General features: G+C 30.8%; 1 protein-coding gene across 1 annotated transcript in view; it reads left to right on the top strand.

Moving 5' to 3' along the window:
* The first annotated feature begins 483 nt into the window (after positions 1 to 483).
* The window catches only part of LOC145311997 (protein fem-1 homolog C), a 75,199-nt gene continuing 59,759 nt past the window's right edge, over positions 484 to 15,923 (top strand). Inside the window, exon 1 of the mRNA XM_080151073.1 lies at positions 484 to 743. Coding sequence (XP_080007199.1) covers positions 684 to 743 — 60 coding nt within the window. The 5' untranslated portion in view covers positions 484 to 683. The remainder of the gene's footprint in view (positions 744 to 15,923) is intronic.

Raw genomic sequence — 15,923 nt, 5'->3', positions numbered from 1 at the left:
TTTCTCCTCTTGTAGTTCAAAGAGGAGTACTTCTTTTGTCAGTATGATGTCTGATATTTAACTGCAATTTATAAGCACTTGTTTTGTAATTTTTAAAATTGTCAAAAGGGGTGGAAATTTGTAGATACATACATAATCAGTAAACTTTGTATTGTATTATTTTTTTCATTTTTTATGCCTAAAAGTGTACAAATTATAAAAAAAATCCTCAGAAGATTGAAATATTACTTAATGTTTAGTTGTATTCATATATAACTAAATTTTTAACAAAATGGTGCAAGGTGCATTTATCCTTTGCTTTTGTTCATTCAAACTCAAATATAAGATTAAAAGAATATCTATCTATTTTTGAATAATTTTTTGTTTGTTTCAGAAGTGTTTCCCATGGCAACCTCGGTCTGAAACACACAAACTTACACTCCACTCTGTCATGCAAACACACACACACACAACTGAACTCAGCAGCAAGCAGCGACAGCCCACAGTCGTAGAAGTTCAGTTTGGAGCTCCTTCTCGCTGACGTAACAGACCATTGTCGAATTTTTTTTTAATTAAAAGCTAAGTGCAGGAAGTTTTTCCTTTGATACATATAGCATATAGATAGTGATAGTCTTCCATATGCCTTAGCCTGTGAAGTGATCCTGTGGGTGTAAAGTTCGAGTGTACAAAATTGTGGTGACAAAATGGAATTCAAGAATGTTGTATTTAATGCAGCTAGGGATGGAAAACTACGAAGATTAAAGGTATGGTTGTGATTATGTGTGTGTGTGTGTGTGTGTGTGAGTAGGCCTATCTGTGTTGTATTTTTTATGCAAAGGTGTTCAATGATTGCGTAACTATATTGAGATGTAATAAATTATCAATATCATGGTTTTCCTACAGACTTTATGAAAATAGTTTAATTTTCTCTTAATATTTATAAATTATAAATAGTTTATGCAACTAAAAATGTTTTATAATTTATAATCTAAAAATAACCTCTTTAATATTCTTTTTATGAGAAATGTCATAAGATTTATTTATAAACCCCGAACTAACATATTATGCAAATCTGAATTTTCAAAATAGCAGCTTTATTATTCATTTAGGATGATTTTACAATAAATATGAAATTTAGATGCCTCTTTTGGTTACAAAATTAAACTGTTATTTTTTAATTAATCAGCATCAATAAAGCACAAGATCTCAAAAACAGCATTTGGGGGAAATACTGGTGAACAAACATATAATGCAAATCCAAAACAAAGCAAAAAAAAAGGTTTTTTGGCACTTTTCTCCTCTTTTAAAGATTGATTATGATAAAATAATAATTTTTTTAAGGGATTTATGCATTAATTATTATGAAATATAGTATAAGGTAGAAATTAATGATTTTTCTAAATAAGAAATGTTTGAAAAACATAAATTCGATCCCTATCACTTTAGAGGACAGCTGCTGACCCCCAGTCTTATGGATAAACCTAAATACATGTTAAAGATAAAAATTACCCTGAAAATTATACAAAAATGTTTTTTGGTGTGTTGAAAAAAACTATTTTAAAATCTTAATTTTGAGGATGATGACCTTTAAGATGCCCCTATTGGTGGTGATGGTGAGCCAAATGTTATCAAAGTGCATGTCCATGATGACAACTTTTATATTAAACTATGATCCAATTTTTGTAGTTATAGCATCCTCCAGCCCAGCATTATTAAAAAAGAAAAGAATTGCAATTTTATTTACTTCAATTCATAAGAGGGAAGGTAGTTTTTAGAAGATGGTTATATTTCTTGTCGGAAGGCTCCATTGGAGGCTGCTATGACTACAAAAAATGGTACATAGGTTAATAGACAAGTTGTTGTAATGGGCATGTACTTAGATACAGTGGCGTGCGAAGCACTTTGTCTAGGGGGGGGCATTTTGAAGATTTTGTAAAATTTTGCCCCCCCCTAAATCAAAGTGCCCCGGGGGGGCACTTTACTTTAGGGGGGGGCATTTTGATTATATATACTAATTTTAAATAAGGGCGTTTTAAGGGGTGGAATTATATGATTATGGGCCTTCTAGTTCTTATCCCTTCTTCCCCATCCCTTCCCCCATCCCTATTTCCCATTTATATCCCACTTCTCTTCCCCCCCCATCTCTTCTCCCCCATTCCTTCTCCCCACCCTGCAATGACCGAAGGGAAGGGAGCTAGAAAGCATCTTCAAAAAAAAAGTACAGAAGATAATTTAAACTTCCCCCCCCCCCCCACCACAAAACAGTTTTTATGGGTGGAAGAGGATGTTATAAAATCTCAGCAGGAAGGATGAATAACCCCATTAAAAAAATTTTTTGGGGGGGGAGATAAAAACACTCATTTTGGAAATAATTTACCAAAAATTAACCTAATATGTAAAACTAATTTTAAATATTTCTTTATTGTATGACAACAAGGATGACAACATCTTTAAGTAGCAAAGCACAAAAAATCATTAATAAGAATACAGACAAGTAGATTTAAAGAGCATCTGTTGAAATAAATATATATTTTAGGTAGAAAAAGTCACAAATCCTTTTTCCTGTATGTTGTGTGATGACAGTCAAAGTAAATTACATACTGGATGCTCGAAACAGCGAGATTTTTTTTTTTTTATATTATACACAAAAAAATTTATCGTACCATAAAAACCAAAGATATAAAGAACTATGTAAAAAATAAAAAAAATTACTTGTGGAAAATATGGAAAACTTTGGGGTATAGTCTCTTTTGTGGCAACGCCTCTTAAGGGGCATTTCATCATATTTTCATAGTAGCTTTTAATAGGTTAAGTTAGGTCAGGTGATTTCCCCGCAGGGTTAGGCAATTGGCCCCGCAGAAGCTATAAATAGGTGAAAAGCTACTGTGAAAATACAACGAAATGCACCTTAAGAGGCAATATCACAAAAGGGACTACACCCGAAATTTAAAAGATACAAAAATAGCCAAAAACGTCCTCAAAAGCAGTCTGACCTCCATTAATTTTAAATAGTTAATTATACTCCATAATGATGGGAAAGTTAACACTAAGTTTTAGCCTTCTATCTTTAATTGCAGTTGAAAAAATCACATTTCCCCCTTAGCATTACGTACCGACAGCCATAGTGAATTATAGAGAAGCTAAAAAGTTATCAACATATCCTACCCTCTTTAAATGGCACTTTAGAACTCTGTTAATTTTTGATTAAGTGGTGTTTCCAAGGATTTATAAAGGGTGGTGCGTGAAGCGCACCTAAAAATATTTACTCCCCCTTTGAACTAAAATCAATTAAAGACAGCAAGAGTGGCGTATTTTATCAAGTTATGAATATAGAGTGTAGTTAGTTTTAAGGGTTTTTAATGAAAATTGCCATAAAAAAAACATGTCTTTTTGTAAGGGTATGTACACAAAAAAAATTATAAACTTATCCTGAAAATAAAATGACATCATATATAGATATTCATTTAGACAGACATACAGTGTTGAGAAAAAGGCTTAGATAAATATCAATGCTGTTTCTTTTTTATATAAAATAACTTTTTGATTAAATATTTGTTGTTTACACATGTTTTTATAGAAATAAAAACAAAATATATGCACAATGTGATAAAAAGCAGAAACCATTTGGAAGGGCGCGAAGCGCAAATTTTTTTCTTCAAATATGCAGGGAGGGAGGGGTTTTTGGGCTATTTATTACACTAGTCCCCAATATTTCATATACATTTTTTTTATTTGTTGGCTCAACAACTTTAGGGACTTTAATGGAATTTTGATTGATTGGTTAATTAAGACGAGTTTCCATACATTTCATCCACTAATTGTAATCTATATAAGGGGTAATTTTGTGTATCATCATTGGGGATGTACAAAATTTCTTTGGTAAAAAGTTTATATTATACAAAATAAAATACTTTCTATTACCTGGTTTGTTAAGTTCAGTGAAAAAAGATTATAACCTAATTTCTACACTAATTTAAAAATTTGGTAAGGTTAAATGAATAGCAACTGTCTGTTTGGCGCGAAGCGCCAAATTTTTTTTTTTGTTGAGTATTTCTTGATCTGGGATAGTTTTGCTTTTTGTAATGTAGGGGGCAAAAAGGGGCATTTTTGTTTACCAGGGGGGGGCAAAATGGGGCATTTTTCAACATTTAGGGGGGGGCAGGGGGGGCGGTGGCAAGGGGGGGGCAGGGGGGGGCGTTTTGGTCGCTAGGGGGGGGCGATTGCCCCAAATGCCCCCTTCGCTTCGCACGCCACTGCTTAGATAACATTTGGCTCACCATCACCACCAACAGGAGCATCTGAAAGGTCATCATCCTCAAAATCAAGATTTTAAAATGAATTTTTTCAACACATAAAAAAACATTTTTGTATACTTTTCAGGGTAATTTTTATCTTTAACATGTATTTAGGTTCATCCATAAGACTGGGGGTCAGCAGCTGTCCTCTAAAGTGATAGGGATCGAATTTATTTTTTTCAATCATTTCTTATTTAGAAAAATCATTAATTTCTACCTTATACTATATTTCATAATAATTAATGCATGAATCCCTTAAAAAAATATTATTTTATCATAACCAATCTTTAAAAGAGGAGAAAAGTGCCAAAAAACTTTTTTTTTGTTGCTTTGTTTTGGATTTGCATAATATGTTTGTTCACCAGTATTACCCCCAAATGCTGTTTTTGAGATCTTGTGCTTTATTGGTACTGATTAATTAATAAATAACAGTGGAATTTTGTAACCAAAAGAGGCATCTACATTTCATATTTATTGTAAAATCATCCTAAATGAATAATAAAGCTGCTATTTTGAAAATTCAGATTTGCATAATATGTTTGTTCGGGGTTTAGATTTATAAAAGGTATAAATTTGAAGGACCAATCTGAACAATATAGTAATTTTCAATAAAAAAAGTATACCTATAAAGTTTTAGAAGTGTTTTTTTTTTGGCTTCCTAGAAACACGTATTAGGCTATTGGGAAGCTTTGAGAAAAAAACCTATTTATTTCTTGTACCTAAACGGTTCAAATACTGCTATTTAACGTATTTGTTATATATTTTTCCCATCAGTTAAAATCATGTATAGGTTTGGGACTGGGTAAATTTTTATTTAATGTTTTTTGATTTGCATTTCAATTAATTTTCCTATCATCCCCCCCCCCCCTAAATCATTTGAAAACCCCTCATTTTACCCTCATCAAAAATAGCTTGGGGAGTCCTTGTTCCTAGAAGTTGTCTTAAGAAGTTATATGCGAATTTTGTGAATTTTTTTAGTCCTAGAGGTTCCTAAAGAAAAATGAACCCCTCCTCCTTAAAAAATATTAAAATTTTTATTGTCCCCTCCCCACACCTCCTAGATTTTCTTTATTGGAGGGTTTTAAAAGCATCCTGTTTATATTCTCTTTAAAGAGTTGTAGTTTTAACTAAAAAGAACATTATTATGGTTTCCTATAGAACTAAAATTATATTGTATTATAAATTAAAAGAAATTAACCAATTTATTAAAAAGAAATTTAGAGAACTGATTTGAAAAGTAATTTTTTTTATAAAAGTCAATAAACTAAAAAGTTATAAAAGCTATTTATGTTTTTAATTCGAAGGAAGCCAGTTAAAAATTGGACTTTGAAACTGATATTTTGTTATGAAATGAATAATATTTTTACATATTTTTTTTGCATTTAACAACATTTTGATACAGCATCTAAATATTTTATTTATAATGGTGTTCTATTACTTTGTCCCCAATTAGAGCTTCAAACTTTTTGTTGTAATATAAACTTTATAGGTCATTAACCAGTATACTAATATTTTTTTAAACTTTATAAAAACTTTAGGTAAAATGGCAGGTAGCTTCAATACCTGGCATTAACTAAAAGAAATTGCAGTTGCCTAAAGAAAATAAGAAGTGGGATGGTTTTAGAGTAGCAGCAGAAAAATGATACTATTTTTTAAAGCAATATACATGGACGGAAAAAGCTTTACACCTAATTTTCCCAGGAATCGCCATTTAAATTGTGAATACATAGGATGATTTTGATATCAAATCAACCCTGTATTACTCATTCGGTTATTTTGTAAATTCTAATTGGTTTTGTGAATTGATTAAAAGTAAGGGTTAAGTCACTCAGCATAAATAGGGAAAAGACCAAAAAAAGGAATTAATTCAATATGTTATTTAATTAATAAATTTGCTTATAGGGGAAAGTTAAACCAAAAGGACATACCTTAAGCAAATATAATCAATATATTAGCATAAGTTGTATTAATAATATGTATAAAATAATCAATATATTACTTGAATATAGTACCCAGTATTATCAAATTTGACTTTAACCTTCATTTTTTATTTTTGGTTGCTTTTTAAATTTTAAATAGATTTACTTGATTGTTCTGTTAAATCTAAATTATCTTTAGCTTGACTTATCATCGTGCTACTTATTTTCATTTTGCATATAGCTTTGTTAAAAAAATTACCTAGATATTGGAAAGCCAAATTTCCAAATAATTTGGTTTCAAATCTGTCATGAAAAATTCTCTGGTTTGAGGTTTCATAGTATTTTAACCTTAAAATTAAATTTTTATTAGCGCAGATACTCTTGAAACAGGCTAATCCGTCCAAATGTTTTTCCTGTAAGTAAGTAATGAAAATACTAATGTATCAAAAATTAAAAATTAATTAGGTGTCATTTTTAGCTGTTTACTTCTGCACTGCAAATAGTTGTCCTTGTTTTCTTGATGAAAGGAAAGTTGTTGTTTTTTTACATGAATTTAGGAAAACCATTGAATTATTCTTGAATATTTTATTAATAGAAAATATAAACAGTACCTACATTTTATCTAAGAACCTAATTAGATCCTATTTATCAGAAAATCAATAAATTTTTTATTAGATAATTAAATTTATTTTTATGTTTTTCTTTATTCAATCTTAGAAGTCTCCTAAATACTTTTTGGGGCTTATTCTACCTTTAATGAAAAAAATGATTTTTTTAGTGCAAAACTTGTACATAATTCATTTAAAGTACCTACGTATTTGAATATTCAACTTATCTGTCGACGACGTAAAAAATATCAATTTTGATCAGGGAGGGAGGGGCCATTGGATTGTAAATACACTGTTGCCCAAAGTTTTATAATTCTATTATCGTATTTGTTGGCTAAAAAACTTTGGGTACTTCTGGTTGGTTGGTTCCAAACTAGTGGATCCAAAATTTTTAACCGTTAAAATTTATCTCCAAAAGGGATAATTTTGTTAATCACCATTGGGGATGTAGAGTAATTTATCTTCAATTGTCTTATCCATTAAGATCCCTGTGCTGTGTTAGTTGTTTTGTTTTCTGATTGTTGCAAATTTCATTGTTGTCAATGAAATGTCCATAGTTTTTTTTTTACAAGATTAAACCATTAACACTTTCATAAGATAATATTTAGTTCAGTTGTGTGCGGTGGGCGGGGGGTTGTCAACACCCCCCTAATTTATATAATTTCAATGGTTTGACTCAGGTTTTAAAGGGATAAGACAATGGCCGATAAAATTATGTACAATACATCCCCAATGATAATATACAATATTACCCCTTCTGTAGATTACGATTTTTGGTTGAAACATTTGGACACTAAACTTTATGAACCAACCAATCAAAATTCAAATTAAATTAGGGACTAGTGTAATAAATATTCCAATGTCCCCTTAGCTCCCTTCATTTTGGTTTGACTTCTCTTATTCTTCCACCTCTTCAAAGTTCTACATCCCCTGTACAAATGTCTGTGCACGACATGAATTGGATATTACTTAAATTCAGAGTTGGCATAAAAAAAACACTTGGTTTAAACCAAAAAAACCAAGCTTAAAAAAAAACCCAAAAATAAGGTGGGGATGGTTTTTTAAAAAAAAATCTTTATACAAAGGCCTATCTTTCCAGTTATATATTTTTATAATGTAAATAATACAGTAAATTAGTGTCTTGAGTTTAGTTGGATGTTAAAAGTGTTGTAAAAAATTCCAACCGCCTCCAGATTACTTTAATTTCCAATAAAGTAGACTGGCGGATTTCCATTTTTTGTTTGATTGCTTTGTTCTACTCGCTTTAAAAAATTACATAATTTTACCCTTTATATAAAGGGTATTACTTTACTTTCAGATAAATCATGATAAACAATAAATGGAAAGTAATGTTAACAATTCTGAAATGGTTTGCCTTTGCGAAACCTTTTACTTATTTTGATTTACTATGTTGCTCCTATTGTTTTCCTAAATTTAAATAAAAATAACCTTAGCCATAGAGGCAAATGGCGAAGCAAGTAATATTAAGGTAAATCATTTAGTAAATTACCAATGTGATTACTAGAATTGTCTCTTTTCTTTTTAATTCGGTAGCAACGACCATCAAATAAGAAAAGGATAAATTATCTGAAAATTTTAACTTTAATGGTTTTTGTTTTGGTATTTTTATAGTTTAAACAATTTTGTATAGTGATAAGTACAGGGATCTAAAGGGATAAGACAGTGCCCGATTAATGTAATGTAATGTAAATCCCGAATGATGATACACAAAATTACCCCTTGTGTAGATTACAATCAGTGTTTGAAACATTTGGTCATTCAACATAACAATCCCCAAAGTTGTTACACCAACAAATAAGAAAAAGTCTTTTAAAAACTTTGGGGATTAGTGCAATAGCCCCTTCCTTCCTGGAGAGAAACTGTTACTTTCAAATAGATGAAAGTTGAAGTAATAAAGATTAAAATGAAATATTGAAATTTTTACATTTCATCTTTAGTATAATTATAAAAAAAAGTTTCTTTGAATATTAATCTGTGTTTTAACCACGACAAGAAAAATTTCTCGCATGATGTACTTTGTATTGTAATGAACTCACAACAATTATTTTATCAGGGATTAAGAAATGTGAAAATAAAATTCCTTGTAGCTTGATATTATATATAATATATGATATTGTAGTAGGTACTACTACTAGATAAAATATTTAGATAAAATATATTGCTTTATTTTATACATGATATTTCACTATGCAATCTATTTAAGGGAGTGAGGGGACATTGAGTTGAGTGTCCAAAAGTTTCAACCATTAATTATAATCTACACAAGGAGTAATTTTGTTTACATCAATTTGTCGGCCAATGTCTTATCCCTTTATATTCCTGACAATATGCTAAGATTGATATCAACAAAGAATATTTGATGATTGTTAGAGGGATCATGGTAGTTCTATTTTTTAGCCTTATTAAACCTTTCTTTATCCCTGAAAAATTACATAGGCCTGCTTTCTGTCTATAACTTGTAAACTAGATTTTAAATTATTTTATTTGGATCAATAACATTTGTCTGCATTTTGTTATATTTTTCAAGCAGAATTAGTTTATTCTTACTATTTTTTTAAAAGGCATATTATGTTATATGTTACACTAGCAGCAGCGCCCCTAGAATCTAATGGAAGAAAAATAGCATAAAACCATCCCATGACTTAAATCTCTATAATGATTTAGCCTAAAATCATTCCAGGACCTATGTTAAGCTTCCCTTCAATGGAGACCTCAATTGGTTTAGTAGTTTTAGAAATATTAAGATTTAGAAGAAAAAAATTTAATACTTAAAGCTATACCTAAACAATATGAAAATGTCATAAAGCAGAGAAGCTTAAAAAACTAAAACTTATTTATGAGCTAAAATATTGGTTAGGTAGGTATTATAAAATAATGTTTTTGTTTAAAATACCCACTGAATTTTTGGCACAACTTCAATGTTAACAAACTTAATTTTGATAGACATAGTGCTAGATACAAAATCTTCAAAAACATTTCATTGTTCAAAAAAAATTTCAGTGGCTAAACGTCTGTAGCTTGGGATCTGATGAAATCAAACAATAGGCTTTCACAATTCCCCCCACCCTCTCATCATACACCTACCCAATGATATAATAACCAATCCCCTTTAAACTAAACCCCTGATATACTGTAAAAAGTCTTTGTAAATGCTATCGAAGCCATCCCCCCATACCCTTACACAAAGCCCACACTCGCCTCTGTGTGTGCTGTTGTCTGAGTGTTGTAACGTAGTATAGCGCCTATCTGAAATAGCGTGGAAACATGTTTTCAAAATTTCGTGTGTGTTGCCTAAAAAGCCACAGAAAATGCGCGGTTTTTCAAGACCAATAATTGCACTGAAATCACACCAAATAAACACGCCTGACTATCGTCTAATTCTACTGTTAAACTATTAAAAATAACAATTATGTTAACCAACGAATATTGGTTGTTGAATCTTCTTTATAACAACTCTACCTGCCTTAAATCATTAACATTTATATAAGTAAACGTCCAATTGTGTTAAGACACAAAAATATGTAATTTTCCACAAAAAATTGATAAAAAAAGACTTAATCTAAAGTTAAAATAGAACAAAATTAAGTAAGATGATATTTTAAAGGAAAAATTACTTGATTTCAGCTCGATTATAATGATAACCTTACATAATAATCTGCCTACTTGAAATGGTTTTTAGGGTGGTCCTAGTAACAATAAAATCCAGATCTAAACAAGCCTCCTGCTTTTTTGTAATACCAAAAAGACTAAGAGGCTTTGGAAACCAGTTGAGATTGAGAGAAAAGTTCGTTGAAGCTTGTCATTTTTTAAACATTATTATATTTGCAGTCTTTACAATTAAGATTGCATTCAGACGACGGGTTTAATTATAATATTAAAGAGTTTATTAACATTTAATTGTATCCCTTATTATAAAATAAGGCCGGATCTAACATTATTTTATATTTATTTGCAGGTTTATCTCATAATATTTGGTGATTGAAAGGTCCTTTAAACGTCTTGAAAATTGTGACTTCTGAAAAATATTTCATTTTCAAGACATTAATTTTCTAGCTTTCAGTCATGATTACAAAAACAAGAAATAAAAAATAGTTTTTTAGATATTGCCATTCAAAGTACTCTTTTTTCTTTATTTTTATTAGCAAACTTCTTTAAAAGCACTGCATACCCTTACGTTCATTCCCTTTATCTTTAATAAGAAGGAATTTTTCATGTGAGCGAAGAGTCACATAAGAGATGTGCAGGATTTCTAAAACAACGAGGCAGTAATTCAACATTCAATAATTTAACTTTGGCATTATCATTTACTAAAGAAATTTAATGGTTGCTCTACTTATGGAAAGTATTGTTCTACATTAAATAATTCTAAATTTTCCCCTATCAAAATGACGTGTTCGATCCCGGATTTGAGCCCGCTAAATACGGCGATAATTGTCCAATTTCATTTAATGATTTCCTGATATTTATTTATACTACAATATACCTTTCAATACGATATTGTTATGAAAAATGAGAAATAGTAATTACCGTCAATTTTTGCTAACAATATAAAAATTAATATCAATATGAACAAGGATGAAAATATCCATAGGCTAACTTTAGTTTGAGTCAATTAAGAGTTTTGAATAGGGATATAGTTACAAAAGAAACAAATATTTCACTGCTTAAAAATCATTATGGAGAAGGATAAATATTTATTTCAAATTTGCAGTAGCAGTTTGATTTTGATCAATAAAGAAATACCTAGTAAATATTGGATATCAAACTACAGGAAGCCACTTGTAGGCTTTATCTAAATATCTACATCTGTAGGATTGACACACACATACTTAAGAGACAAAACAAATTATTGAGAAGCGTCGCTTTTAATAAATTTTCTGACTTGACTGAAACCGGAAGGAATTAAACTTAGGCCTACCAGGGCATTAACATTAAACTTTAAAAGTGGTTTCTTTAAATTGTGATATCACATTATTACAGCAGAATAATAGCTTAGAATTGTTTGGCACAGTAATGTTATTATACTCAATTGTAAGACTATAGGAAAATAAAATTAATATAAACACCCTTCACCTTCACTTAGATTCATACGCTTGGCGGATTTTTGGAATTTTATTTGCTATGATAATGTAAGGGTGTAAATTTGTATTTTATAATTTGTTCTGTAAATGGTATAGGTTTTTGCATTAAAAATTCTATAAAGTAATAGTTTTCAATCATGTTCTTTTGCTCTTACAGGCATTGTATATCATTCATGTTTTTCTTTTAATGTGTAACCACATTAGCAGCTACGCACTTTTAAGGTACTTTTAAGATAGGGGTGTGGAAGATCGACCCACCACCTTAAATATAAGATTTAAAATGTTACAAATATATTGTTGGATACACTAATATAGAATTTGTAATTTATGCCTTAATTGTAGAGAAGCATTGCAAAAAGAAAAAAAATCTCTCGTGCCTAAATGTAAAAACTATGTTTGAACTCAGGGAGTAACGGAACAAAGAGGGTAAAATTAGTTTACAACCTTTCCTAATCAGGTGGGGAGGGGACATTGGGCTGCTTATTACACTAGTCCCCAAAGTTTTATTATTCGTTACCTTCACAACTTTGGAGACTAATGAAATTTGAGTGTCAAAACGTTTCAACCACTAATTGTACAGAAGTGGTAATTTGGTGTATAATCATTGGAGATATACAAAAATTAATCTTATCCCTTTAGATCCCTGTTTTTTGATATAATATATACCTGCCTTTAAAGATATTATATCACTCACAAGAATTTGGATGGGGCGTATAAATTTGTAGTCCTTATCCATACCTGTATCTCTGAAATGTGCCTAAATGAACTTTCATGCACACAAGATTTCTCTCGATCTTTGATCCACAATTAGACGGTTTTTTCAAACCAGAATTTTTATACACCAAAAAATTCATACATTTTAACAATAAAAAATATTCGGGTAAATCCAGGAAGGGAGAGAATAACAACTGCTTGATTAATAAATGTTTAAGTATAGATGTATAATTACCCAGACAACTACCTAACCCAAGAAGTGGGGACTATTTTCGTAGCGACTTGGCTGTGTTTATATTACCAACACTATTGGCTGATTTTCAAAGTCCCAACTGGAAGTCGTCATAGGGTTCCCACATTGTGGGTTGAGTTACATATAGCTCATGCTTTTACTTTAATGCTCGATTGATTACCTTCCTCCAGAAGACTATCATCTATAATACAAAGTAGAACGATGTCTGTCTGTCCGTCTGTCCGTCTGTCCGTCTGTCTGTCCGTCTGAAGCTTAAGATCTCGGTAACCACTGAACCGAATGGGCTCTACTCTTCAGGGAATATACCTACTGGTCCTGTGGTGGTTTTAAGATATTTTCTTGAGGGGTGGGACACCCCTAACCCCCCCAAAAACAAAAAAATCCCCCCCTTAGGGGAGACTTCAACGTCAAATAAGGAGGTATCGTACATAAAAAATTAAATTTAACAAACAAAAACATTTAAAGTGCCACTAGAGGCCTCTAGGGGCGTAGCCGCTAGTGTTTTTATAAATTAGAACTTAGTCAGTTAACATTTTAATTATCTAATAAAAAAGAAATATGGATAAATTTGCAAACGTCAACATCAATTTTAAAAACTAGTTCGACATTGATTTATTACTTTTGGGCGACTAAATTAGTCTGAGCTAAGATAATGGATATAGGATATCCATGGATATATTGACAGGGGACAATTTGTTGTCAATTTAGATTGCTAATATGGCCCTTATTTATTGGTTAGTTCATTCATCCAGCAGGAAGGAGTAGATGGGATAAAATGGTTGGATGGAGGGTATCGTTATTTTCGCCAGCTGCAAGTATCACTTTATCAGAGTTTATGAAAATCTGATGCAACATCCAAGTAACAACATTTCGATTTAGTGACAATATTTTATATTTGGACTTATATAACTAGTTTTTGATAGCAAATTTTACAGCGCATTTGGATTACTTAAAAGATATATTTTTTTCACAACATTTTAAAAGTCATTTAATACTTAATTTGGAATTGAAAATTTTCTATTTTCTTCTTCACCTTTCTCTTTCTTTGTTCCTTTTTTTCCGTATACAGTATTATTGAAAGAAATTGCTTAATTGTTAGCTATTATTAGTTGAATTAACAACTTTGGGGACTATCAATTGTTATTGGTTGGATCATTGGAGAGTCCAAACGTTTGAACCACTAATTGTAATGTACAGAAGCGGAAATTTTATGTATCATGATTTGGGATATACAACAATTATCGCAATTTTTTTTATCCCTTTAGACCGCTGGCTGCTAGACTTCCTTGTAGACATATTTGTCCTTGTATTATAATTTACTTTGCTTTTCCTAATTCTGTCATTCTTGTTATTTGATAACATTGATTTATTATTTCAAGACTTAATAAAGAGCCAATTTATCAATGCACAATATTTTATACCTCATGGCATTTAGCAAGATAATTAGTTGTGTTTTAGTTGCATAACTGACAAAATGATTTTATAAGATAAGATTTTTAATATATCCTTATACTAAAGTAACAGGATGTTTGTCTGTCTGTGTGTCTGTCTGTCTGTCTGTGTGTACCGAAGGATCTCGCTAACCGCTGAACCGATCGGGTTCTCCTGAACAGGGTAGCTTCTCATAAGTCCCGGGAAGGTTTATAACTATTTTGGGGGAGGGTACCACCACCCTCCCAAGAGAAATGACAAAAAAATCGAAATTTTTCAAAATTTAGGTGAGACTTCAACGTCAAATAAGGTGGTATCGTACATAAAAAATTAACTTTAACAAACAAAAACATTTAAAGTGCCACTAGAGGCCTCTAGGGGCGTAGCCGCTAGTAATATTATAAATTAAAAACGAGTTTTCTCATCCTTTCCTATATTATAAAGAAGTAAAGTTTTTTGTCTGAAGTTAAAGATCTCGGAAACTGGCAGTCCGAATCAATTGTACTTTTCAGAAAATTTTTAAAAATGTCTTTGGGTAAGTTTTTTGCTATTTTCGCCTTTAACTAGAATCTAGGGGCAAGACAACTAGTGGAAATATAAATTAATTTTTTTAAGTAACTAAAGTATCTAAAAAACCATAGTAGAATTACCCTAATATTGTCAAAAAATACCGACAAAATTAAAATAATCAACATAGCCTATGCCCAAAAATTGACAACGTTTTATAGTCTTATAAAGGCTATAGGACATTATGAATATAGCAACTTTCTTTTCTAAAAATCTTTAAAATACCTACTTTTAAAATAATTGAGGAAAATAAGGAAACTTTAAAAAAATTTCAATTACAAAAAAACATTTTTAGAAACTTAAACTTTGTCTGTTATTTGAATTATTTAATACTAAAAGTTCAAAGAGGTTTTTTTTAAAGATATTTTATCTTGTTGTATTAAAGTAATTTTTAACCTAGGCTAGTCAGTGGTGTTTTGTTTAATGTAATTCATCACTGTGAAATTATTTTAGAAACCACTTCAATTTTTGCAATCTTTCCTGTTTAAACATTTAAGAACATCCCGTTTCTGTGAAGAAAAATCGTGAGCGTCGAGTTTTTTCAATCCGCACAATTTTAAATTCTCAAAAATAGCCAAATTCTGAAAAGGGAATTTTTATAAGGTACTGAGGTAATTTGTTTCTCTTATGTTTGTTTTATCCGTCAGTCAATAAAAACAACGGGTTAAACAATAAACATAAGCAGGGTTTAGGCTATTTTGATTCTTGATAGAGGGTAGAAAACGCCAACAAGATAAATCCTTATACTAAAGTAACAGGATGTCTGTGTGTCTGTGTATCTGTGTGTCTGTGTGTTTGTACCGAAGGATCTCGCTTACCGCTGAACCGATCGGGTTCTCCTTAACAGGGTAGCTTCTCATAGGTCCCGGGAAGGTTTATAACTATTTTGGGGGAGGATACCACCACCCTATCAGAAGAAATCGCCCCTAGAAAAAAATTACCCCTCCAGAAAAAGAGACTCCAACGAAACATAAACTAATTATTTCTGTAATTAGATATTTTAAATAAAAAAAAACATTCAAAGTGCCACTAGAGGCCTCTAGGGGCGTAGCCGC

Source organism: Acartia tonsa, chromosome 2, assembly GCF_053477335.1.
Source record: "Acartia tonsa isolate MP-2025a chromosome 2, ASM5347733v1, whole genome shotgun sequence".
In the NCBI taxonomy this organism is placed as follows: domain Eukaryota; kingdom Metazoa; phylum Arthropoda; class Copepoda; order Calanoida; family Acartiidae; genus Acartia; species Acartia tonsa.
Note: the sequence above shows the minus strand (reverse complement) of the source record. Positions and strands in the feature narration are given on the sequence as shown.